At 35.5% G+C, this 23,075-nt stretch overlaps 2 protein-coding genes across 2 annotated transcripts; one reads left to right on the plus strand and one right to left on the minus strand.

The window, feature by feature from the left end:
• The first annotated feature begins 5,800 nt into the window (after positions 1-5,800).
• Positions 5,801-10,100, plus strand: LOC143544082 (protein TOC75-3, chloroplastic-like). Its single transcript, XM_077036242.1, has 7 exons — positions 5,801-6,991; positions 7,859-8,080; positions 8,175-8,282; positions 8,363-8,554; positions 8,643-8,891; positions 8,979-9,233; positions 9,708-10,100. The coding sequence occupies exons 1-7, from the start codon at positions 5,849-5,851 to the stop codon at positions 9,945-9,947; spliced, it is 2,409 nt and encodes an 802-aa protein (XP_076892357.1). The 5' UTR covers positions 5,801-5,848; the 3' UTR covers positions 9,948-10,100.
• A 3,388-nt stretch (positions 10,101-13,488) lies between these two features.
• LOC143544083 (pumilio homolog 1-like) lies at positions 13,489-18,676 on the minus strand. Its single transcript, XM_077036243.1, has 9 exons — positions 17,567-18,676; positions 16,238-17,391; positions 15,999-16,140; positions 15,809-15,916; positions 15,429-15,641; positions 15,155-15,265; positions 14,868-15,062; positions 14,558-14,732; positions 13,489-13,873 (listed from the first exon to the last, which is right to left on the minus strand). The coding sequence occupies exons 1-9, from the start codon at positions 18,212-18,214 to the stop codon at positions 13,836-13,838; spliced, it is 2,784 nt and encodes a 927-aa protein (XP_076892358.1). The 5' UTR covers positions 18,215-18,676; the 3' UTR covers positions 13,489-13,835.
• Between the last annotated feature and the right edge of the window lie 4,399 nt (positions 18,677-23,075).

Below are 23,075 nucleotides of genomic sequence, written 5' to 3' on the forward strand. Positions count from 1 at the left end.
AACCTCAAGTTCTGCCTCAGATTTGCAAACCTCCATTGCAAATATTTGCAAATGATCTCCTACCTTCTTTCTCCTAGTTTCGACAGTAAAGTTTAGAACCGAATTTGGTTGTTCCTAAACAGCAAAATCGATAGTCATACAAATTGTGTACAGTGATACTGATATCATACTCAAATCATGAATTCATGAAATAAATGGTGCTATTCATTAATGTCGGTGAAGGGTGCACCGCTTTCTTTCGATCCTTGCAATTAACGTTTATATTCAAGCCCCTTAGGGAACCATAACTCTATATGATTGGTTAATTAACTGTTCAACACGCAAATGAGCCTACATAATAAGGTATATATCTACAAAAAATAACTGTAGGAGTAAAAGGGAATTTTTGTAGTCAATTTGAAAATGCACATCCAGAAGTGCAAAAATAGGTGGGCAAGCATCGGGTAAAAATGGATCGGGTCAAGGTAAAAAGGGAAATATTGTAGACACTTGTTAAAATAAGGGTTAAATATAATAATGAATTTATAACAGTTTATTACAATAAGAATTAATTTTTTTGAACAAAAGAGTTTCAGAAGGTTATATGCATTTAGAATTCACTTTGGCTACTCGATTGGTTAAACCCATCAATGCCAAATTATATATCATTTATATGCCGGCCGATGCATTTGATACATCGACCAGTTTCCTTTTTTTGCTTATATGCCAAATATACAACCTGTATGTGAGTTGACCTTGGATGTATTAAAAAGTGCATTTGATAAAAAAAATTAAAAATGATTATATGGTAGCTCTTACAACATTCGTCTATTCGTCCCAGGCAACCACCTTCCTTCCCTTTTTTTTCTTCTGTCTTCTCTCCGCTTAAACCAATTCAGTTTCTTCTCTTGACATATTTATTGTACGTAGCAACCTTTTCTGCAATTTAGAATAACTTCATAAGAGATTACAAATATATAACATAACAAATTATTATCGTGTGCAAAGTACTCTTAAAAATGCAGACACCTTTACAGCTTAAAAGGGTCTTGAAACATAACTATGAAAGAATTTTAATATATAGTTCAAAGTAATTGAAGTACACAAAATTTGCCAAACTTCTTACACAGTCAAAAGAGTACCACCTATAATAGAAAATCAGTTTGTCAATAGCTTCAGGTACTACATGCATTCCAATTTCAAACTTTTGTAATTCTCCTGCAAAATGATCAAAACTTTATTCACAAATAGTTATTTATCTTCAACTGTGTGAATTAAGTTGCAGTGCACATATGTTTAGCAAGACAGTAAAATTGTGTACCTGTTGGATACATGATTAAACCTGATCAATACTTGAAGTGAAACAATTAAATGACAGCAACTACAATGTCATCCCACCTGTCATTACAACTGTGTTTACAACATTGCCATAGAATGTAACATTGTAGTGTATATAGACCTTAAATAGGAGGCAAAAACTCATAAGCATTTTGTCAAACACCTTGTGTACGTGATTGAATACTACACTCCGTATAGATTGTTACCAAATATCAGTAGCCATGTCAAATTCAGTTAGAATTCCTTTTTAACGAACGTGATAAAATTGAACAAACGGAACAAAACGAAGCTTAGCAGAGAAACTTAAGTATAGTAAAAAAAAGAAGCAAACCAGTTTATCCGGAATTGCCTAATCGTTGACGGAGTCGCTGGTGACGACGGACTGCAACGCCGGCCATGTCGGAGCAGCTTGCTGGCTATACTCCACCTTCAGCCTACACTCATTAGACGCCCGAACAGGCTAAACTTCACCGACGATTCTTCGATCCTCTTCTCAACTCTGTCCTTTTTTATAATTTCCTATTAGATAGATGAAACCTACCAAAACATATTAATAGTGGAAGTATATATATTTCGACGGTGATGATATAAAAGACTTTATATGGCCAAAATTTTAACCTATAAATATGTGAGAGAGTGTGTAACTTCTATAAACTGCTGTTTCTAGAAGGATTTTTAGTAGTTTAAATGACTGAGATTTAATCTTGAAGACTTTAAATGGTCAAGATTCTTCCAAAAGTTGATTACACTTAGGAGGAACAATATATTATATAATATTGTGTATTTAAAGTAAACAGGCTATAAATAGTAGTTTAGAAACATTAGGGTGTTTCATGTGTTAGTTGAGGGTAATGGGGCTTGGTTGAGCCCCAGGTGAGCCAAGCAAAATCTGACACGTAGGTGATGACATAGTCATGGATCAAGCCCCTCTACCAAGTCCTAGAGGGTGTAGTGGTTCAGGTGAGCAGGGACTTGATCCAGTTTTTTATTTATTTAATTATTTTAAATAATACATTAAATAATAATATAAAACATTACATTATATAAAACATTACTAGTCTAATACAAGATCATCAGGTCTTCTATCCCACAAATGCTCGACCAACTCATGCCGAACGTTGCCATGTAACTCACGGCTCTTGATGATATTTATGTTGGCGAGTCGTTGTTCATTGGTGATCGTCGATTCTTGTCTTGGAATATCACCTTGGTAGTTTTGACAAATAGCTTTACCCTCGTCTTCTAGTATCATGTTATGTAGGATTATACACGTAATGACTACTTCTGTTATCTTCTCCCTTGTCCAAAATCTTATTGGATTCGCCAACATTGCCCATCTTTTCTTTAGGACTCCAAACGCCCTTTCAATATCTTTCCTTGCCGATTCTTGTTACTTCGTGAAGTACTTTCGTTTGTCAGAAACTGGAGCCGCGTAAGCTTGGACAAGTATCCCCCATTTGTTGTAAATACCATCAACGAGGTAGTACCCGTACTTGAAATGTTCTCCATTTGCAAAAAAAGCTTGAGGAGGTTCTACCCCGTCGATAAGGTCATCGATTATCGGTGACTGATCGATAACATTGAGGTCATTATTAGACCTGGCAACCCCAAAGAACGCATGCCAAATCCAAAGATCTTGTGACGTCGCCGCCTCAAGTACGATAGTAGGGCCGGGGTGATCACCTCGATGAAATTGACCTCGCCAAGCAGTAGGACACATAGCCCAACCAACATGCATACAATCAAGGCTACCGAGCATCCCGGGGAAACCATGCTTTTCACCGTGCACCTCGTATATGCGTTGGATATCATACATTGTTGGTCTACGTAAGTATCTCCGCTTGTATAGCGATATGACCCCTAAATATAATTATTAAAGTTATATAAGTTATGTAAATATTTGAAAAATATATAAACAAACGTAAAAAAATATATATACCTCTACAAAAGTGGTTAAGCGCATCGCGTCCGGTCTTTTTAGCCATTTGTAGATACTCATCCAACATGTCCGATCCAACACCATACGCTAGTTGTCGAAGAGCGGCGGTAACTTTTTGAGTAGCCGTGAACCCGAGCTTACCTCTAGCGTCATCCCTTCGTTGAAAATACTCAAAGTGCTCCGGCAAGTCATTTGCTAGACGCATGAATAATCGTCTAGTCATTCGAAAACGGGTTCTAAAACTATCCTCACCATATGTGGGGTTGGGACTAAAATAGTGACGTATCAAAGTTTCGTTAGGGTCTTTCGATCACGAATACGCGGTTAGCGGAACAATGGGGCTCGGGGGCGATTTTGATCTCTCAAAAAGCTTATCGTCGTTTGAACCGCTTGACAAATGAGTTCGTCTTCTTCGGTAGCATAGGAAGACGAAGACGATGACGACGATGCCATTTATAAATATATAAATAGAAGTTTTGATAGAGAGAATGTATGGTTTGAGTTTTTATAGAAAGTATGGATTTGTATTTATAGATAAAAAAAAATATTTAAACTGGCCAACGGTAAAGTTGACCAGTCAACACACCCTCCAACGGCTAGTTAGCCCCGCGACCACAGCCACGCCGGCCGGCCGCGCCCTTGCTCACCGGAGGGGTGTAGCGGTGTTCGCGAGCCACGTAGGCGGCCACGCCCACCCCTCACCCCCCACTACCCTCAGTCTTATCATTCGAGAAATATATAAGGTTTTATGGTTTGAATATATTGTCATGTGACATTGCAGTTGAGGCATGTTTAAATTTGGATAACTATCTCTGTAAATGGCGATCTTAAAACAAATATATTTGTGCAAACACAGTTTTGTGAAATTGATCTCACTAAGAGCTTAACACTATCTTAAGCCAAATCAAAATCAAATTAATGACTCGACTAGTCTTTACGATATAAGTTTGTACTCAAAGAAGAATTGAACTTCATATGAGAGTGCCATATGCAGCAGCATATACGTTAATATAAAATAAATAATTCAATCAGGCTGGAGGAAATAAGCGAGAGTTTAGTGTAGGTTTCATCAGTGACGTGTTCGGGACGTATCATTTAGGATTGGGTCCGGTCGGTCTACCCACACTCTTTCCCATATAAGGTTTCTCATGGGGGATCTCTAGCTACAATGACGCGATTGCTTTAGTTTTCTTTGAATGACATAAATCACATTATAAAACACCACTGACACATTGGAAAAAACAAAGTAAGAATTAAAAAATAGCATTAAGTTATTTTTTTATGTAACAAATCTTGAAAATCGCTATGCATCCTATCTACCATTCGAGTCTGGGTAGAGACTTATGGAATTTTGGGAAGAAAACTAGAGTCATGACATGGTGAAAATCATTTGTGTAATTTATGAGTAGGAGTGGATTAGTCAATGTAGTGGACTAGGGGCGAGCAAAAAAAAATGAATTAACCGAAAACCGATATACCCAAACAGAATGTTGAAAATCATTGGTTTTTTAATTATAAATAATATATAACTTTTTTTTTAAATAAACCATATATTAATTTTGGGTATATCTCTACTTTATAGGATTTTTAAATCATATTTTGTGAGATTAGTTTTTAATTTAATGAGATGTTATAACCCGTTTAAGAAATATTTGAGTTTGATAAGACCCATACCCGTGAATTTGGGTAAAATGCATGATAAGCCTCCATTTAAAAATCAAGCAAATCTGTCGACTCTAAAAAATGAGGGAGCGACCACATCACGACACCTAAGATTTTTAGGTTTTTATTTATATATATTATAGATATAATAAAAAGGTACTAAAAACCCACCTACTTCGAACCAGCACACTAACAGAAAGCATAGCCTAAGACTAAACATATAACACCCATCATGGTTTGAAGTTAAAACTTATCTCTATCTATAGAGACACAAAGTCAAATCTCTTGTTAAATAATAAATATTTTTTCAGAAATTGTATATACGATCTGAAACTTCATATATGGATTTGGTTAGTGATATTAACTATTCGAAAATTTCGAATATCCTAATTTTCATATATCTGAATTATCGGATATTCCATTTTAAACACCTATAATTCTCGACATAGAGAAGACATGCCACATGCCAAATTGATGTCTATACAACATGTATGGCGTTCGGCACGCCGATGTCACCATAACAAATGCAAATTTTGGTTTAGCTCAAACACTAACCCGCTAACTTTCATATCAATTGCAATTGATCCATACTCTGTAACCAACCCAATCACAAGCTTATGAACCTTCCTATAATCCTAATCACACTTATACCCCAAAGTGTATGAATCTAACAACTCGAATTTATTTAACACTTAACGCCTAACACCGTATAAGCTTGTAACAATATTTATAATAACGTAATGGTAAAAAAGTTATCTTTAGACAAGAATATGAGGGCTAAACCTAAACATACAATCACTTGTAAATCTCACCCATTTTAGACACACACACACACACACTCACTCACTCACTCACTCACTTACTCGCATACTCACCCATAAACCCAAACAAACCCCATTCTTACCAAACCTTACTCTTATCTACTCCACAATGTCATCAATCGCCGCCGGCACCGGCCAATTCATTACTCTCCGTCACCGGCGCAACCGGCCAAACCTCCAATCTTCACCGTCCTCAGCTTCTATTACAACCTCCACCATCACATGCCATCAAATCAAATCTCAAAACCCTAACAAACCCACCAAAACCCCACATCAAAAACCATCTTTTTTCCCATTTTCCGTCAAGAATCTCGTCGTATCCGCCGCAGCCGGAGTTGTATTTCACGCCGCGTTAAAAAACCCATCTTTGTTAGGTTCCGGCGGTGGTAACGGCGGTTCCGGCGGCGGCGGCCACGGCGGAGGTGGCGGCGGCGGCGGAGGCGGTGGTGGGTGGTGGAAGTGGGTTTTGTCTTCTGAGGCTAATGCTGATGAGAATCAGTCGGAATGGGATTCACATGGTTTACCAGCTGATATTGTTGTTCAGTTAAATAAGCTTAGTGGGTTTAAGAAATATAAGGTCTCTGATTTAGTGTTTTTGGATAAGGTTAAGTCGATAATTGTCGGGTCGGACGATTCGTTTTTCGAAATGGTTTCGTTGCGAGCGGGTGGCGTTTACACCAAAGCTCAGTTACAGAAAGAGTTGGAAACCTTAGCTACTTGTGGGATGTTTGAGAAAGTCGATTTGGAAGCGAAAATGAACGCCGACGGGACGATAGGGTTGACGGTGTCGTTTACGGAGTCGACGTGGGAAGAGGCTGATCATTTTAAGTGTATTAATGTTGGGTTAATGCAGCAGTCAAAAACTGTTGATATTGAGGAAAACATGACTGAGAAGGAGAAGATGGATTATATGCGGACTCAAGAGCGGGAGTATCGGAGGAGGATGGAGAGGGCGAGACCGTGTATGTTGCCGCGGTCGGTTCATGGTGAGATATTGCAGATATTGTCACAAGGGAATGTGAGTGCTAGGATGTTGCAGAATATTAGGGATAGGGTGCAGAAATGGTATCATGATGAAGGGTACGCATGTGCGCAAGTTGTGAATTTTGGGAATTTGAATACGAATGAGGTTGTTTGTGAGGTGGTTGAAGGTGATATTACTCGGGTTGTGATTCAGTTTCAAGATAAACTTGGGAATGTGTGTGAAGGGAACACGCAAATTGGAGTTGTCAAAAGAGAATTGCCTAAACAGGTATATCTTACGAGCTGACTATCACTTATTGTTTGTTGTATCTATCATCGTATGTTTGTGACTATGATTTTGTTCATTCTTTCAGTTTTGTTTTAGGTGTACCATTAGTAACCTTGCAAGTTTTTCAACCTGCATTATAGTAATAATGGGATAGCTAACAGTATTCTTTTAGCTTAGAAGAAACATTTGAATACGATAGAGTATATGATAGAAAATAGTCTTCTTCAGGCTTGCAGTCTATAATTTATTACGTTAAAAATCAAAAATCAGTTTTGTCAAATTGCAACCTTTGTTTTTCTGATACTTTTTGTTTATTGCTTCATCATATGTTTGTAGCTATGATTTATTTTTAAGCCGTTCTGTTTTAGGTGTACGATTCGATTAGTGATCTTGCAAGTTTTTGGCCTGCGTTATAATAATAATAATGGAATAGCTAACAGTTTTCCTTTGGTTAAAAAAACGTTTATATATGATAGAAAATGGTCTTTTTCAGGCTTGCAGCCTATTATTATCTTGAAAAGGCAAAATTAGTTTTTACAGATTGCAAAAGCTAGTTTTAATTACTCTGGTCAGATTGAGGATTCAGAAACAAAGAAAAGAAGTTTATATCTTTAATTATATTGAAGCAATTTATTGTGAAACAAAGTTCACAACACTTGTTGAACAAACAAAATGAAGTATTAACAGAAAATACAAGTTTTGTTAAGTGCCTAAATTAATTTCGAGTTAGCAAAGCAAGATGGTAAGAAGGCATCAAATGATTTATAGGATTATAGCTCAAGAAATTGTGTTTGGTTCCATTGTTTGCATTTATCATGATTGATAGATATACTTTTTAATCATGAAGTATGCTAACTTGTTCTGCAGCTTCAAAAGGGGAATGTTTTTAACATTGAAGCTGGGAAGCAGGCATTACGCAACATAAATTCTCTATCTTTATTTTCAAATATTGAAGTTAATCCACGCCCCGATGAGAAAAACGAGGGTGGAATTATTGTTGAAATTAAGCTTAAAGAACTCGAGCAAAAATCAGCTGAAGTCAGTACTGAATGGAGCATTGTTCCTGGACGTGGTGGCCGTCCTACTTTGGTATATCACATTATTTATTTTGATTATACAATTATACTTTTACATTATGCATTTTTGTTATTGAATGTAATATTTTTTGTTATGCAATATTTAGGCTTCAATCCAGCCCGGTGGTACTGTATCTTTTGAGCATCGGAACATCAAGGGACTTAACAGATCTCTTCTCGGTTCTGTAACCACTAGTAACTTTCTTAATCCTCAGGTGATTTTTTTTATACATAAAACACTTTGTTAATTTAATAGATTTAAAAAGAAAAAGCTGTAACAATCAGTTTTTGGCAGGATGATCTTGCTTTCAAGCTTGAATATGTGCATCCTTATTTAGACGGTATATCTAATCCCCGGAACCGCACTTTGCGTACAAGCGTTTTCAACAGCAGAAAGCTCAGCCCGGTTTTCACTGGTGGGCCTGGGGTTGATGAAGTTCCTCCTATATGGGTTGACCGAGCTGGTGTTAAAACCAATATTACTGAAGTAAATTACTAAACTGCCCTTATTTCTCATCATTATATGAATATATGATTATATTCTGTGCATTATGTTGATTATTTGCATTATTTAGAATTTCACCCGTCAAAGCAAGTTTACGTATGGGATTGTAATGGAAGAGATAACGACGCGTGATGAAAGTAGTCATATATCTGCAAACGGTCAACGTGTTTTGCCAAGTGGCGGTATTAGTGCAGATGGCCCGCCAACAACACTTAGTGGGACCGGTATAGACCGAATGGTGTTTGCTCAAGCGAATATTACACGTGACAACACAAAGTTTGTTAACGGTGCAATTGTCGGTGAGAGAAACGTGTTTCAGGTCAGTCTTTTTCACTAATCTTCATACGCGTCTAACCAAAACTGGTTTGTTTGAATGAGTATTTTAACAAACGAGTTAAAATTGCAGCTTGATCAAGGGTTAGGGATTGGCAGCAAATTCCCATTTTTCAATTGTCACCAACTGACAATAACAAAGTTTCTTCAACTTAAGGAAGTTGAAGAAGGTGCGGGTAAATCACCGCCACCTGTCCTTGTTCTTCACGGTCATTATGGCGGTTGTGTGGGTGATCTTCCTAGTTATGATGCGTTTACTCTTGGTGGGCCCTACTCCGTTAGGGGTTACAACATGGGTGAGATTGGTGCTGCTAGAAATATCCTCGAGGTATGTTTTGTCTTTTGGCTCGTTATAATTTATAAATAAATGGGTTGAAGTGTAACTAAGCCTGTAAACGAACGTTTAATGAATCGTTCGATGGGAAGTTCGTTTTTGTTCATTTAGTTAAACAAACGAACATGAACGAATTTACGTTCAATTATGTTCGTCAGTTTACGTTTGTTTAATTTCATTCGTTAATTGATTGAACTTATTTTGGCACATTATGACTTGGGATAGTTCTAGTAACTTTTTAGGCCCAAATACGTTGTTCTTCACATTTCTTTTAACTAGTTTTTATCTCAATTATGTTTGTTCATCTATGTTTAGCTATTATGCTCGTTCGTTTATGTTGTTAATGAGTTTGTTTGGTTAAAACTAAGCACTTGGTTTTTGGTTTTTTTCACCTCAAAATCAAATTTTATTTACTGGAAGAAGCATGTTATTATTATTAACAGATAACTAATATTACCGTCTTCACAGGTTGCTGCTGAAATACGTATACCGGTGAGAAATACACATGTATATGCATTCGCAGAACATGGGAATGACTTGGGCAGTTCAAAAGATGTGAAAGGAAACCCTACCGAGGTTTACAGGCGCATGGGCCAGGGTTCATCATACGGTGTTGGTGCTAAACTTGGGTTAGTTCGCGCAGAGTATGCTGTCGATCACAATTCTGGGACCGGTGCTTTGTTTTTCAGGTTTGGGGAGAGATTTTGATTTTGTTGTTTTTAATTATCTGTTTTTTTGCAACTTGGAAGAAAAGGTTATTATGAGATTGTGGCTGAAACTTAAGTGTTGTGTAGAAAATTAATAATTTTTGTTGAACCAAGGTGAGATGTACTATCGAGTATTGCCGAATGTTTTATTAAATGATACGATTTTTAGAGTATGTATATTGCGTGTACCTAGCTATAAGAATGTATGTGGCAAACACTGCGGCGTTAGGTTTTGGGTTGGCTAATATAACTTGTTTATTAAACATGCTAACCGAACACTACCAACTTGTTTTGTTGGATCCTTATCAAGCCACTAAACTGTCATATTAACGGCATCTGAATATGGTCATATTAAGGGCGTCCAAATGTGGTTGATCACAATCTTTTGTTGATGTTGGATCTAAATCGAACCACTTTGTGGCTAAAACACTTAAAGCAACACAAACAGTGTTTTTAAACTGGTTTCATACAATTCAGTTTGATACCAATCGATTCTTATCAGCTCAGGCTATCTTCACTTCATTCCGGTGTGGATCCGAACCATTTTGTTTTAATCCAGTTTTGACTTAGTTGATCAAATTTGAACCGATCTTAAAACCGACCAGGCTTGAAGAAATAATTTACTTTTATGCATCTATCATTATTTCATGTAATACGTATACATTCACTTCATGTATTTATACCTCAATTCCATGTATTTCTAAACAAAACTTTTTGCCCATGTTTGATTTTGGTTATTAACTGCTAATTAAAAACCAACCAATTAACCAAAAACCAATAGGGTAATTCAATAGATTATTCAATGACTTGGGTTTTTGTTTAGGCTAATAACCGAACCGAAAACTGACCGTATAAACCAAACCGATTAACCGGAAAACGATTGGATCATAAAAAATAGATTAAGCGATTACCTTAATTTCATTTTCACTTTAGACTAATAAGTAATAACCAAACCGAACTGAACCGAACTGAACCGCAGTTTACTCTAACCGGAACTAGGCAAGGCCCATGTACATAACAGGAAACCCGGCCCATAAACCACCAATCATGAACAAACAACATCTTGAAAACATTATTATTTGTGTGGTGCAGAATCCATCTCAAAACAACCAAACAGTTATGGTGGTAACTGTAACCTCTGCAACATCTTATCCACTATTCAACTGCCACCATGTCTTCAAACCCTCAAATCAATCTTATCTACCAACAACCCATTATTACATTAAACCGGGTGTGTCTCCACGCGCCACCGTAAACCGCCCAGTAGTTTCTGCTACACCAACAAACGGAGTGGCAGAAGCGAAACCACCGGAGAATACTACCGGTCAAATTGTCTCCACGGCTTCGGATAATGGAGATGGAGTGTCTGTTGTTATCTCAGTTCTGTTATCCATTGCTTTTGTTGGCTTATCCGTTCTCACTATTGGGGTAAGGCATTGTATATATAATTAGCAAAAACCGAACCATAGTCGAAAACCAAACAATTAACTATAAACCGACCGTTCGGCTATGGTTGCGGTTAGCGTGTTTCCGTTCGGAACCTAACTTTTATGTTTGTGTTCCAACATTTAAATTTATGTTGCAACTGCCATAACCAAGCTTGAAACCGGCATATTTCAGCTTCAACACACGATGACCGAACCATTGTTAACTGGAACAAATGATAAGAATACATTGGACAGTTAACCGATAACCAAAACTGACCAATAATCGCGGTTAATCGACCATTTGGTTATGGTTAAGCCCCCAAAACCAACCCGACTTTGCACACCCCTAAGTTATTAAAGTTTGAAAATAAATTGGCTTAAAAAATGTAAATTTCTTAGGTTAAGGTATCAATGTGCACAAACATTAAATATTGTTTTGGGTTGTACGGGCCGTGTTTGTGTCAACCTACGAATATACATGTAGTGTTGGTGTTTATGTGTGTCATGACTCTCTAGTTTTTTTTTAAATTACGCACGTTTACAGCGCTAGAACTTTGAGCTGGCATATTAATTTGATTTTATACTTTTAGATATTGTAACAACCCTGCTATGATTCTGAGTTCTCAAAAGTGTCATGTTGACTTTAGAAGTCAACCACTTCATGTTTCCGTTAGTTTGAATGTGGGTTTGTGTTTGTTGGTCAGGTTATCTACATAGCTGTTACAGATTTCTTACAAAAAAGGGAGAAAGAAAAGTTTGAAAAGGAAGAAGCAGAGAAAGCAAAGAAAGGTGGAAAGAAGAAGAGAGTAAGACCGCGAGTCGGTCCTAAAGGATTTGGACAAAAGATCGACGATGATGATGATTTGTAGATTGTAGAAATTTTAACATTAAAATGATTCTTTGGGACACAAATGAGCTAAAAGATCACCTTTTTATGTAACTTCCAGTGCATGTAATGGTCGACCGAGATGATTTGACACATCAAAGAGCTAAAAAGATCCAACTTTTCATGTATTTTGTAAGTTTTGTAATGTAAATTTATGTTACTTGAGGTGCATTAGAACACAATTAAAATAAAAAGATTGTATTTTGTATTAATGCAAGTTTTGGTGCATTTGCACACCATGTTTTGGGACATAGGCTAGAAAGATTGTGTAGCACGCATCCGTCCATGTTTTCGTGTACACATGAGCCAACAAAAGATTACGTGTCACGATATACCGCATTTAAGAACTAAGTTTATAACTCCCTTGATTAGTCCTTGACATGATGAAACCAGCAACCCATTATTACATCAAAAGGTCATTGCACATTGGACTATTGGAGTAAACATCTATGAGTGTTTATTTAGTCAATAAAACAAAGTGAAGCTTTTATCATGAGTTGTTGCTGCAAATATGTAGGAATGCACATGGTCATGCATGTCGTCAAATGTTTAAAGATCATGTCTACTCAAATTGTGATTATATAATTTTTTAGGTTTACCGTAACATCTTGTACGAAAATAACACGACATTGAAGGAAAGGCAATGGAAGTGCTTGCACTTCCCACGTGTCACCGATTAAGAGTTTGTGTAGCTCTATGAACTCACGACATAAAGCAGGTAAACACACCAATAAACCGGACGAAATGATAATGATAATCCCTCCTCGGGCAAACACATACCATGCGCACCGCCCATTATGATAAGATGAATAAGCTCATAAAGAAAATCAAATGATCAACATTAAAATTCTTAATGACATGATTAATGGAAAAAAAATTTTAAGAAAATAGAAAAAAGTAAATGATACAATGTAATATGGGTAAATAAGTCAAAACGCAAAAACAAAATAAGGTGATGTAAAATAATACACCAAGTTTTATTTGACTTATCAGTCTAAAAAACTTTATTTTTAAAAATTATATTTATTCAAAATAACAAATAGATATAAATAAAGAACACATATTAGTATGTATAGTTGTATTGAATATAATAAAAATAAAAATTATGCTATATATATTTATAGTTACAAATACAAAAAAAAAAAAAAAAGTCACATGTAAATAAATAAAATAATTAACTAACTAAAAAAGCTTTAGTTTGAAAAAAAGATCTCTGATATAAGAATATAAAAAATGCATAAAAACAAAGAAAGATGGGGCCAAATTTTCAACTTAATAGGATAACTGTTTAAACATACACAAAAACAACATTCTAAACAACCCTGCAGATGTAGGCAACATATTTGTACAGTCACTTAGTACTAAAATAGCTAGTTATTTTCTTCTTCACTCATTTTTACACAAACATGAGCCTTGGACTATGTGTAGTAAATAGCAAACCTTAAAAACTAGTGCATTTACAGTTCCTTCATTTTAGTACAACTAGTAATAATGATAATAGTACTTCATTTCCAAATACGCATGTAACAGCGACACTTCTTCATACCTCCAACTAAGCTGTACAACTCTTCCTACCCTAACCACCATGCGACAGTTGGGCTGCAATCCTCCTTTCTGCAATTGTTAACAAAAACACAATCAGGTCGATTTAAAAGAAAAGAAGTCACCATTTGACTTTGAGAGTCATACCAGTACCAGCTTCGAGATTCAATACTTGTTTGAAAGTTTCATGTTGATAACTTATAAGTTATAAATGACTCATTTTGGAATTTCTTTTATCATCAAGGGGCCAAACAGGTAAAGAATGAAAACTAATTAAAAAGAAAACGAGTCAATGTTTGACTTATGAAAGTCAAACAACTTCCAGCTTCAATATTTAAAAACTTATTTGGAAACTTCAAATCATAAATATAAAGGACTCGATTAGGGTTTTCTATCACCGCTAACGGGCCAAACAGGTAAAATATAAGAACCCTAAGGTCTGAGACGATCCAAAAGACAATTACTAAAAAATTCACAGGTCAACAAACAAGTTAAAATTTGATCAAAAGTGAACTTTTAATGCAAAGAGCCCTAGTAAATAAGTTTATTGAAGATAATAGATTATTACTGAAACAGATAGTTAATGTACTCATATTATACATAACGAATAATAATAATAATAATAATAATAATAATAAAACCTAAGTTCTACCGTCTACGACAAGCCGGGTCAGGAGATGGCCCGTTACGCCTACCCTTAGCAAAATACTGGAATTACAAGTAGAAATTAAAAAAAAAGGAAAATGAAATATGTACCTCCAGCAGCAACAAGTTTCTCCACACGAGCAACAATATGTTTTCCATACGTATACTTTTTCAGTGCGTTAAGATGAACTTTAATTCGTCCCAGTATATGCTCACGTTCTTGATCAGTACAAGTTTCCAATACTTTTTGCACAACATAATTTGCAAACTGATCTTTCATCATTGCCTGAAAAAGATTATATACCAATTGTTAAAAAAACAAATTCAAACAAAATACAAAAACACGCATCTTTGTCTATAATATTAGACAAGATGCGTGTTTTTGTATTTTTTAAAAATTTGTTTTCTTTAACAAATATACCTGAAGAGGCTCATTCTCATCGGTGGTACCAAGCATCTCACTCACAAGAAGTTGGCGTTCGCTTATATCACCAAAAGTCAAACACTTTTCAACAACATTTGATGCAAACTTTTGTTGACTCATTTGGACAATCTTTCCCGCCAATTCATGGATTATTATAGAACGTTCATCCGGTTTTCCATGTTCCAACACATGCTGTTCCAAATTCCAAACAAGCAAACATAAATTTACATACAAGAAACAAAAATATCTAAATAAAAAAACTCAAATCATTAAATAATTCACACCTGTACAACATAATTCCCGTACTGATCTTGTGCAAGCATGCTAACACATGCAAGAATCTCTCTCATGACCTTGTTTTGTGTTTCTTGATCTTCACAGTGCTCGAGTACCCTCTGCAAGAAAATAAATAAAACAATTAATTTACGAGTTTTAAGGTGGACCCAACCTGAACCGTTTTGACAGACAAATAAGTTTCCATTTTGACACATGACAAACCCGACCCGCCATGTTGTAACCTCCAACTTGAAAAATTAAAAAGGATATGCATATATTTACCTGGATGACACGACACCCGTATGGATGGGTGGAAAGTGTGACAACTTGATCAAAGAAAGTTGTAATGATAAATTGAATATGTTGTTCCGGAACACATTCAATGCACTTTTGAATAACATGATTCCCGTTTTGATCACGAACGCATCGCATGATGTGACCATCAAGCTCTTCCACCATTTTGATCTTTTGGTCCAAGTCAACGACTTCAATTGCCTGAAGATTCAACATTTAGAAAACACCATAAGGAATATAACTATATATAGAAACTTTGGCCCATTAATGATGAATGTTAACGGGTCATAGAAGTAACACTAGAACATATAACTAAAAAAGGAAAACATGTCAAACGGATCAAAATTTAAAATATTACAAACGGCTACCTTCTGGATTACACGACAACCATACATTTGAAGACTGAGAGTCAACACGTGACCTAAAAGCTTTCCCGCTAATTCTCTTCTTTGCGCAGGCATTCCATGCTCAAAAAACTGAAAATTTTAAAACGTCAAAAAATGAACACAAAAGTCAATTTTGTTTTGTGAAAAGAGCAAAAAATTAAAATAATGATACCTTCTGAATAACATAATTTCCAAACACATCAGTCATTAAAGTAAGAGCCTGAGGAAAAATCTCCTTAAAACCCATATTTTTTTCTTCGGTCGTTGCGGTTTCTAGTTTCTGTTGAATAAACCGACTCCCGTACTGATCCGCACTGATCATTATAAACAATACCAAATTTAGCATTCATAAATAACTTTAAAACAGGTTACCTTTCATAAAGATTTCAACAAATATTTATAAACAAGTACCTAAACTCGACCACATGATTCGCGATTTCCGAAAGCTCAAACGACCTGGTTTTATTACTCTTAAACTCATCAAGCAAAGACGACCCGAAACTATTGTCACCACCATCTAAATGCCACTGGCTCATAACGCCACCACCACCGCCTAAGTTTCTAAGTTGAGGGGAGAATCGAGTATTCAGTTCACCGAGCCTAATCGGGCTTCCTGGCCCACAAGGAGAGTTTGGAAGCGGGCCCAGTAATGGGCTTCCAGGATAAGATAACCCGAGCCCAATACCAGAATTCCCATAATAACCATGGTGGGTTGGCCTAGTGGTCTTCCCACCAAAACCGGGATTCCCGTAATATTGCGATTTTTGTGATGAAGACATGTTCGCAAGATACGCCTTTTGAAGCAAATCGAAATACGAATTGCCACCTGACGGGTCGTTAAGAGCAGCAATTTGGGCAGCGGTGGCGAGTTCAGTGGTTCTTAGGTACTGAAGATACATCGGGTCGATTAAAGACGCGTTTCCAGACATTTGGGCCGCAAGTCTGCTCGAGTTTTGCGGTTCGATTCCAAATCTCGATTCCATTCCTGGGAAAGCTGTGGCAGCAGCATTCTCAAAAAGTGGCGGCAGGTTCACATTGCCGGCTTGACTCGACATCATTTGTGGGGAGTTGACTGAGTTGCCGGAATACCCGCTACCACCATAGTTCGAGTATGACGGATCCCAACCGCCATAAAAGTTGTTAGAAGATCCATCAACATAATTGTTCGTATAATCGGTGCTTTGATCATACTGGGCCCGATTCTTGCTTTCACCCTTGACTCCATTTGACAAACTCATTCCCGACAATGCTGTTGCTATATCTTCTGACTCTTTAGAGTGAGACGAACCAACATCAAAAAAGGTTTGACCTTTATGATTGGGGTTGACCCGTTTGCCCCCAATTGGAGTAGGAACCGGGCTGGGAACCCGGGCAATGTGTTGCGGGTCAGGGGTCCCGCTTCTTGATAAAGAAGCAGCCAATGCAGCAGCATAAGAGTATGATGTTTGCTTGTTACCGTTTTGGGCCCCTGTAGGTCCCATCGTTTCATCACTGGTTTCAAACGCATTACGGCTAGCAGGTCGAGACGGGTGTCGAGAAGGTGGAGATGAACGGGTCAAATCATCCTGAAAAATTGAAATATTATAGCAAAATTGTATAAATTTTCATATTAAATATCAAATTGAGGTAAACTAGCAAAAGTTAAAGTTTCATAATTTAAAACAAAAAAAAAGTAAAAATTCACATAACTAACAAAAGTTAAAGTTTCATAATTTAAAACGAAAAAAAATAAAAATTCACCTGAAAAATCTCAGCAAGACTCTTCTGTTTGCTACCCAACCCTAAACCGGGCAGCCCGATCAGCCCATCACCGCCCCACTCAGCAGAAACATTAACTTTCTCAGCCTCAGAATTCTCAGCTTCTTGTTTCTTTGAGTTAAAACCAGGCGGCATCGAAAAGGCCGACACGCCACCGCCACCACCGCTGCCGCCATCGTTTCGGCCGCCTTTCCTCCTATCTCCAATCCCACCTAACCCGACCCCACCACCGCCTTGCATTCTTTGATTAAACCTACAATCCTCTTTCGACAACAGTGGTGGTGGTAGCCTAGGGTTAAGATTAACATTGGAATAATAATAAGACACATAAGCAGGATCAGCCCTAAGTTCATCTTCACTCATAAATCCATTTCCACCAGCAAACTCAGAGGCTGCTAAACTATTAATATTACTGTTATTGTTATTATTATGACCAAATAAACTACCCATTGCACTTAAAGACCCCTCTACAGTTGGCGGAGCCGAACCGCTTCTATACATATTCAACTCTTTTTCATACTCGTTATCTTCTCGCCTTTGTTCATGAAGCAACACCCCTATTTCTTTCTCCAAATCATCCCCAAATGAACCCTCACTCATCATAGGTCTCCTACCCATATCAGACAACATTTTCACTGATAAAACTAGTATTCAATCTACTAATTAGACTTCTACAGCTAAAAAGAACAATACCCAGATGAAAAAAAAAACAATCTTTTAACCTAAATAATCAAAACCCAGATGAAAGATTGATTTTTTAAGCTAAACAACCAAAACCCAGATGAAAGAAACCATTTTTAAGCCTAAACAATCAAAACCCAGATGAAATTATACAGAAAGTTGTATGTTAAGCTGATAAAAATGGAATCTTTAATGACTTAGACAGCAAAAAGAAACAAACCCTAGAAGAAAAAACAATCTTGAAACCTGTAAAGATGAAATCTTTGATCAAGATTGAAAGAACAGTGAGATTAAAGAGAAGAGTATGCAGGCAAAAGAAGAAGAGTGATGAGGTTTGAGGGTTTGAGTTAAGTTTGTTGTTGGAGTCATATATATGTATATGTATATGTATATGTGTACGTATAATGTTTCAAGAAAAGGTTAATTAGGCGGCGAATTGGTTCTTGCAAGAACCCTTTTTAGGGTTTTGTTTCATGTAACAAAAAAGAAAATTTTAAAATTCCACAAGTAACCAAGTCCACTTGATTTTTCTTTTTGCCTCTCTATACTGTTTCTTAAGGTTTACGGTAAAGTAATATGGGTGTGATGTTTATACCCTACGTGTATAGGGCTATACGGGTCGTATAGGACACACAAGACTGACAAGTGTATGTAGCGGACACACAAAATAGCTTTTTCAGGTCCTATATGGCTCGTATAGCCATATACGGGTCATATAGGTCTTCAACAGCTAAAGTACCACCAAAATGCTTCAAAAATAAAATTTGTTTAGCGAGCCAAGTTGTTTGTAAGTTGCATGAAATCGACTCATTTAAAATTTATATTAGATCGAGCGTAAACGAGCCCTAGGCTAAGTTGGAACTAATTTACATTAGAGCTTCACTCCCAAGTTGTATGTATTAAGTTTTACTGAATCGCAAACTTGAACGAGTCAACTATTTACACACACACACACATATATATGTATGTATGTATGTAGGATTGATTTCTTTTGAGAACCACTTTGAGTTTTAAGAACTCGAAAGAACTCAACGTAACAATTTTTTTTTTCGAATTTTTTTTACACATGTGTAATACGTAAGTGTAAGTGATGTACAAAAAATTACGGTATTTTTTACACACTTAATCGACTTTTTACACATGTGTAACTAACGTTTAAACTTGTGTAATTATCAAAAATACTTATTCTCTCTCTTGTTTTGTTTTTTTAATTAAATTTAATCTCAGCCACATATTTCATATCATTTAATTAAATGTGTGGTTCAAAATTGAGTTCTTAAAGTTCTTAAAACTCACCATGGTTCTCAAAATAACCCTCTCCTATGTATGTATAAGTTTATTATTTTTTCTAATAAATATAATTGCAAGTATTATCAAAAAAAAAAAAAATATATATATATATATATATATATATACATATATATATATGAGTTTGAAATACGAGAAAACAATTTTTATTATGTTATGTATAATTTTATAATTACTATTGTGCGTAAGTTTAACTATATATGTAAATAAGATAGTTAATAAATAATAGTGATTATGAGCTCGGCTCAAGTATAAAACTAAAGCTTTAAACGAGTCGAGTTTAAGCTCTCATAAACTAAAGATAGCTCTAACTTAGACAAGCTCGGGTTTGTGTTATCTAGTTTACACACCTAGAACAAATATATGGCAAGCATACAGATTTCCTTTTTATATATTCACAAAAAATCACCATTATTTGTTTATGTACAATTTAATTTTTTATCATGTAGAGAATTCTTCCTATGTAATTATTTCTTTTAGTCTCCATTTACCAAATTATATATGGTGTAAAAGGATAATTTATTAAATTTTAATAATAACAACAAAAAGCTATTAGTGTGTTAACCTATATCCTTGAGATTCGGTGGTTATATGAAGAAAGTGAAGACCCTGGCCCAATAATGCCATGTTGAGCCGAACACAATTTGTTGCCATTGGTGGCAAAGTTAAATACCAAAATTAACAAATTTGTTAATGTGATTTCTTATCTTTCTGTTAGCATTATATTCGGAAGGAAGTTGCCATCTATAAGGGTAACCTCTTTTTAGGAAAGGGAGTTCAAATGTCAATTTTTGTATGCTTTCATGTGCATATGACATATACATAAACACGTGTGATTAATAAAATTATGCATGCATGCCATTAAAAATGTGTGTGTTATGTAATACTATTTACTTATTTTTTTTAATTATATTTACTTTATAAATAAGGTATAAGTTGATTAGATGTGATCACTTTCGATCTTGTTGGTGTTACGGTAGTGCAAAGAATAGACATGTTCATGTCCTTTTGTATTGACATGTGCATTTGTTGCATCGTTTTTGTCTTTATTGACGACCAACTTATCAGCATGTTGATACAAACGTCATCAACCTCTTTTATGGTGATGTACACAACAGGGCTTCTAACAATAAATATTATGATCATTATAATTGTGATATATTGGTTGAGCCTATATGATAGTCCTTATCATTTAGCGCTGGAAAAGAAGTTGATGTTAACATTTTAATAGTATGTTAAAGAAATTTATAGTGTATAAACGAACCATGATATATGTGTGATATGCATATGAGTCTATAGAAGACCACTAACTTCTGATCTTAGACAAAGAAGGACCAACATGGCATGTGTAATCAACATATAATGGTCTTATAAGTAAATCCATATGAACTAAATTGTACGAGGTTTACCTAGAAGCCGACATTTCCATAGTTTAATGAGTGTTCATAAGCTTCACTAGATTAGATTATGAAATTGACAAGAATACAAAGTGTGTATACATAGAGGGATAAAGGTAGGGAGAGAGACATCGAAGGCTAGAGGAGAGAGATGCCATTTATAACTCGTATATACTATGGTAACTTAAATAATCCAGATAAACTATAGATCAAGAGTAGTCTATGACTAAAATGAACTTTTGCGTGTTGTAAATAAGTAGACAATTTTTTTAACCTTGGATATAGAAGGGTAATGTTAACAATTGCTTTTTTTTTTCTCAAAAATAAAGACTATCCATTCAAGATATTGTAACCCTCATACTTAAACATCCAATTAAGTATATTTTCAAGAAAATGGACTCTAGATTTTTTATAAATAGGCACATAAATATGTGATTTCAATTTTTGCTTGTTGTCAACACTTTAGGAACCCTTTTATCGAAACAATATTGCACTATTATACTAAGACATATATCACCTACTTAGTTTGACATTTCATCACGACAATAACCATTAAGAGAAAAATTACGTTCATAATCTCGCTCTTAACTTATCTTGACCAACCCTATTTAATAGCTTTCTACCTAAAACTATATGTTAATCAACTAATTAGCAATGCTAAGGTAACTGTTGGACTTAATTCCGGTCCTCGAGTCCATGATATGGACTGGGCCGGTCTCGAGTAATGAGGAGGTTCGTTGAGCTGACTCATTGAGCATGGTGAGTTGTTTTGTTTATCAAGTTAAGCCCATAACTTTGTTAACAAGGACTAAATTTCTTGGTGAATAAGTCGAGTCAATATGAATTTGACAACAAGAAATTTATTTATTAATTAATTATTTAGCTTTGTGTTTACCAATTAGTATTTGAATATGATTGCGTTTGTATTATAGTCTAATTAGGTTTTCAAATTTAATTTAGTATATATACCTGAGTTTGTGGGTTATATCATTAAGAATTATAATTTTTCAAGTTAATTAGAATTACAAAGATCAAGCTTATGATCAATATTTGTTTTTGTGTTTGTCAAATCTGGTTACCAAAATTCAGTAACTTAGGGGGTGTTTTGGTGAGCTTTTAAAACTTGTTTATTTACTTGTTGAAAAACAAAATGTGTTGACAAAGCTCCTCAAAAAACTTCAAATTAAAGTTTTTCAAAAATGATTTTTGCTTTTCAAAATAAGCAAATTTAAAAGCTCATCCAAACAACCCTCTATATATGATACAAAACATGAGTAGCTTTTTATTTATTATTTATTTGTAACTCAATGCACTTTACATTGCCCTCAGTCACCAAACTAGTTAGTGCTAGTACATAAGCCTCTTTAGCCTATGCTTCTTCATATATTACTTTTTCATAATAATTATGATTACTTCATAAACCCTTATTGTAACTCTTAGTCTTACTTCGCAACAGAAAACCAACGTTATTTATGTGGCTTGACCCAATTAAAACGAAACTCGGACTAAGTTACAGACCCTCATCCATCGCTTTTAGTAAATAAATTGAAATACCATATAAACTCTTTGCAATATTTTTTGGCTTCTAAAATTGCCATAAATTACAAACCACATGCATACGGGTACGGTTGTGATGAATGATCTCACTCATGTTCCTACTGAGCTACCATCATCACCTTTTATTTCTCTCCAACTTTCAAAAGGTGTAACTTTATACTTTTAAAATTGAATGATTACATAAAATCATTAAAATGATCACATTTTATAGAATTGTTTTCACACAACACCAACAAAGAATCACAACACTCTTTTAAATCAACTCCATCTTAAACAATGATGAAGTTTGAATAAAAACATAAGAAAGGGACTCAAAATTTCTGAACTAAAACAGATAAATTTATACTACTAAGAAAGAAAAAAAACAGGGGCAGAGCGGGCCATCGCGAGGATCCCAACCCTCCATTAAGCTATGCCCTTCTCACAAACACTCTCACACTCGATGTTCTAAACGAGGATTTGCCATCAAGCCTCTAATTTGGCCTGGGGGTGGGGGGGGGGGGGGCATTTAGGGATTTCCTCTAGGTTCTGGGTTCATCATATGAAAC

This window comes from Bidens hawaiensis, unplaced genomic scaffold (assembly GCF_021521415.1).
Source record: "Bidens hawaiensis isolate Kalapana, Puna unplaced genomic scaffold, B.hawaiensis_p1.1 tig00013426_1, whole genome shotgun sequence".
NCBI classification, from domain to species: Eukaryota; Viridiplantae; Streptophyta; class Magnoliopsida; order Asterales; family Asteraceae; genus Bidens; species Bidens hawaiensis.

Coding starts and splice junctions, on each gene's coding strand:
- LOC143544082 (XM_077036242.1), top strand. CDS start 5,849: ATGTCATCAATCGCCGCCGGCACCGGCCAATTCATTACTCTCCGTCAC. Junction 8,283..8,362: donor GTAACTTTCTTAATCCTCAG/GTGATTTTTTTT, acceptor AGTTTTTGGCAG/GATGATCTTGCTTTCAAGCT. Junction 8,892..8,978: donor GTGAGAGAAACGTGTTTCAG/GTCAGTCTTTTT, acceptor TTAAAATTGCAG/CTTGATCAAGGGTTAGGGAT.
- LOC143544083 (XM_077036243.1), bottom strand. CDS start 18,214: ATGTTGTCTGATATGGGTAGGAGACCTATGATGAGTGAGGGTTCATTT. Junction 15,266..15,428: donor ACGGGTGTCGTGTCATCCAG/GTAAATATATGC, acceptor ATTTTCTTGCAG/AGGGTACTCGAGCACTGTGA. Junction 13,874..14,557: donor GAAACTTGTTGCTGCTGGAG/GTACATATTTCA, acceptor TAACAATTGCAG/AAAGGAGGATTGCAGCCCAA.